The sequence below is a fragment of the Dacryopinax primogenitus genome (genome assembly GCF_000292625.1).
Source record: "Dacryopinax primogenitus strain DJM-731 SS1 chromosome Unknown DACRYscaffold_24, whole genome shotgun sequence".
NCBI classification, from domain to species: Eukaryota; Fungi; Basidiomycota; class Dacrymycetes; order Dacrymycetales; family Dacrymycetaceae; genus Dacryopinax; species Dacryopinax primogenitus.
In genome coordinates this window covers 221287-224895 of record NW_024467221.1, presented here as the reverse complement: position 1 = coordinate 224895, position 3609 = coordinate 221287, and the positions used below count along the sequence as shown (strand labels likewise).

General features: G+C 47.8%; 2 protein-coding genes across 2 annotated transcripts; both read right to left on the bottom strand.

Annotated features, from left to right (window-relative positions):
* Positions 1-371: 371 nt before the first annotated feature.
* DACRYDRAFT_112080 (uncharacterized protein) lies at positions 372-779 on the bottom strand (the record flags this gene model as incomplete). The annotated part of the gene is made up of 2 exons (XM_040769346.1): positions 372-656; positions 705-779. 2 exons carry the CDS (start codon positions 777-779, stop codon positions 372-374), a joined length of 360 nt encoding a protein of 119 aa, XP_040624018.1.
* A 445-nt stretch (positions 780-1224) lies between these two features.
* Positions 1225-2020, bottom strand: DACRYDRAFT_25242 (uncharacterized protein). The gene is made up of 4 exons (XM_040774079.1): positions 1980-2020; positions 1644-1926; positions 1526-1591; positions 1225-1473 (listed from the first exon to the last, which is right to left on the bottom strand). Exons 2-4 carry the CDS (start codon positions 1893-1895, stop codon positions 1360-1362), a joined length of 432 nt encoding a protein of 143 aa, XP_040624017.1. The 5' UTR covers positions 1896-1926; positions 1980-2020; the 3' UTR covers positions 1225-1359.
* Positions 2021-3609: the final 1589 nt, after the last annotated feature.

The window sequence follows — 3609 nt, the reverse complement described above, 5'->3', positions numbered from 1 at the left end:
CCCTGCGAGTGTCAACAGTTATTGCATCCTTTTTCGCGTAGTGGGCACTTACCTAGCAGGTTTTGAGTTCATGTCATGTAACAATGTGTCCATTCATGCCTGCATCACTTGTCCACGTCTGACATTGCGCTTGCAATTGGGACCTGAAACAACCGTGGTTCTGAAACATGGTCTGGCGAACTAGGGAAAGAAATCAAACAATAAGGTTGCCAACTCGCAGGGACCGATCATATCATTCATATTGATAAGTGCTTGTTGAATCTCTGACCCCGTGTTCAAAAACAATGCACGGACGCGTCAGGGATCAACTGCATTGTAGATTTCTAAATTCTCACCGTACTATCGGCGAAAACGCGACGCGGAGCTGTACTTTAGACGATAACTCCAAACAGGATACCCTCCACGGTGTTTTCCCCGGCAAGTCGCGCATGAGGCGGGACGTCAGGAACAACACCTGCGCAGAAGAAGATGACTGGGTAATACGAGTCCACCCACGAAAAGAATCTGGTTAAAGGGATGCTGTTGCGCACAGCGTGTCCAGAATCTCGGCCCGTGCGATGTACTCCCCGAGGTTCAAGGGGCTCAGAGGCGGTGAATATCGCCGGCCTGTGGATAATACTAGCAGGGGTATGCGTGTGAGGGTGTGTATCATACCGCTGACAGATACATTAGCAGTAGTAGCTCCCTCATTGCCCCCGGCATACCAGCCAAGTTGTAGGCTCGCCATGTCCAGGATGTCCAGACAAATGCCGGAGACGAGATGTAGTCATAAGAACCATGATCGAGCCAGACTGCACACCTGTGGTCATCCCTTCAACCGTCCCCGTGACGTGAGTACGCTTGGTACGTCCGTATCCTCTGCATCATCTCTGCCATCCTTCTCTCCACCCCTCTTCTCGGCCGTTTGGTATCGTTCGATTATTACTGACTTCTTTTCTGGTTGCCGTACGAGTGGAGGGGAAGGCCATTGGATCGTAGTTCGCCCCAGAGGCAGTGGTGTTAGTTAATACGGGTGATGGAGACATTAATCGGTGATGGAGCAGGAGACAGCCGTTTGTTCTTAGTTGAAAGTAAGTTGAGGACAGGCAGAGCTAAGTGAAGGAAAGATGTGTGGACGGCGAGTGTGCTCATGTAGTCGTGGTTGAGTGATAACACGCAAGAAGGGCCGCTGTGGCCGCTTGACTGAGCTTCGCACACGAGGCTCGCTCTGTTCAAAACATCGAGAGGGTGCAACGTTCGTTTACTCTGTACTGTTTACAAGCTACGGATCACGAGAGAACTTGGCTGCAGCGTCCATGTCATAACGCAGTTTCTTCATGGGGAAGACTGCACCGCAAACTCCCTTCGCTATCATTCCGGTCAAGCTGCACTACCTGGTACGGCACCAACTGGCGCACGCTCCAACTCGGAACAAGGGATCTTTACCTCATGCATCCCCTTCGGGTAGGGCAGTAGGACAAAGAATGCAACACGCTTCACTCCCGTCAGAGGTTTATCACCAAAGGGGGAGGTGATTATCACTTACACCGTCTTCCTCAGTTTTCCTTACAATCCAACCCTGGCTCTCGTTCCAGACGACGGCCTGGTTTAGCTGCCCACATCCAATCAATACACATGCTTCTGCTGGCACGGGTAGGACATACTTGGAAAGGACATGGGCGTATTCTCTTGTAGACATTGTACGCATTCGCTTGCAAGGTGGAGGCGTGCTTCTGTATGGTTGTGAACCACCGGGGCTGGAGCTCTCCTGTAGAATCTGTGGGTTGCAGACCTCGGTCAAACAGAGGTGCGGATGGGGGAGTAGCGGAGACGGGGATGGGGGCGGGGGCGGGAATGGGAATCGCAGAAATGACAAGAGCAATGGGAAATAAGACGATGAGTTTCGATACGAGCATGATAGGTTTATGAGGGAGTTGGGTCTAGTTGCTGCATAAAGTTCTAATCAGCTCCAGTCATTGTGATTCAAGAATGGAGCGTACCGTCCAGCGCTTGGAAGAAGCTCAGCTTGCAGATGTCCAAACCCCCGCCAAGCGGGCTCTTACCAGCTTTTCCCCCAAGGGGCGTAACCGCCTCTCTCTCGCGTTTCATTACGGAGGCCGTAACGGGACAGCTCGTTAGGGGTCTGTGCTCAAACGGTTCTGTCCGCTGAATTCCATTCATGCCTATTTGATATGGACCCTATTACACAGCATTTAGAGGGGATGAAACAGAATCAGAGGTATTTCCTCCGATGCCCCGTTTTCGGAAACAAAATACCTGTTATGCCCCTCCGGACGCATTTTACCCCAATGTCCTCTTCTTCAAGGGGTCACGGCATTGGGAGCTTAGAAGCTGTGCTGAAAACCCCAAAGAGGGGAAAATGGGTCACCTAGGGGTCCTGGCCTCTGCTTGACCAGAGTTAGTTCTTAATTCACTTAGAAAATTACAAAAGAAAGAAAATCAAAGAAGAAATCAATAGATATAAATAATAAGACATATAGAGAGACTTCTTTCAATTTTTCACAGAGTGTATCCTCAGATAAATGAGCATGATTTTAAATCAGACCCCTGAGCTACCCTTTCACACTTCAGGGATTTTAGGCAGGCTTCTCCTGGGCTTCTCCACTGCTAATGCCATAAACCCTTGAAGAAGATGGGGCATTTGGGGAAAATGCATCTGGAGGGGCATAACACATATTTTGTTTCTGAAAATGGGGCATCAGAAGAAATACCTCAACAGAATCACAAATCAAAGTTCTTGTGTAATTATTTTATTGCTGCTTACATAAGTCATGGCATGCATGGTCACATGGAAAATTTTCCAAAAAAAGGTAGAATCTTGTGAGAATGATAACTCAATGAAAAAAACAGACATCAACATGATTGAAAGAGAAAAGTTGGTGTCAAGCATAGTCTCCAGGGCTGTCTGAACTCAGAAACTGGAAAACATCAATATCTGAGAAGCTACAGATAACAGAGATCATAAGCATATTGGAAGAATCAAAGTTGCAATTCAAACATTGATCTCTAGAAAAATGAAGGGCATATATTAGAGAGTATATTCTATGGCTGCATGGGGTGTTTGAGGCAGGAAAATTTGAGAGAGCAGAGGAAATAAGTGAATAAGGTGAGCATGCTATCAGAAGTGATAATGCAGAGGGGCTTATGTGATGGAGGCAAATGACATGTTCAGTGTAGCACACACTGTGTCATGCCAATGAAGACAACCACCCTCTCCACTCCCCATGACATATACTCTACATGAAGGGCAGATGCAATGACCAGCCAGATACTGTTAACTGAGGTGAAGCTAATCATTGTCCAAATGAGCATCATCCTTTCAGTCAACAACATTGTGCTGCTTACTGGTCTTGCAAAGTGAATGGTGCAGTGCACCATTGAATACCATCACAAGTATGGAATGGTGGAGCACATCCCAGCTATAGCTACTGGGCATCCAAGCATTTTGCAGGCAGAGAATAAAGATGTGAGTGGTTATTCTTCAATGTTTTAGTAGTTCCTAACCATGGTGCAGTTCCTACAAGGCTGTTAGGGCAACACAGGCTGACTAAGTCTGCTCACCTAAGAGTGCCAAGAGTCTAAGCAGGCAACAAGGAAGTGGAGTAGACC

What these genes read in the sequence shown, in the direction of transcription:
- DACRYDRAFT_25242 (XM_040774079.1), bottom strand. Translation starts at nt 1,895, where the DNA reads ATGCTCGTATCGAAACTCATCGTCTTATTTCCCATTGCTCTTGTCATT. An exon ending in TACGCCCATGTCCTTTCCAA is followed by an intron (nt 1,592 to 1,643) that starts GTATGTCCTACC and finishes GGATGTGGGCAG; the next exon opens with CTAAACCAGGCCGTCGTCTG. An exon ending in GGAAAACTGAGGAAGACGGT is followed by an intron (nt 1,474 to 1,525) that starts GTAAGTGATAAT and finishes ACGGGAGTGAAG; the next exon opens with CGTGTTGCATTCTTTGTCCT.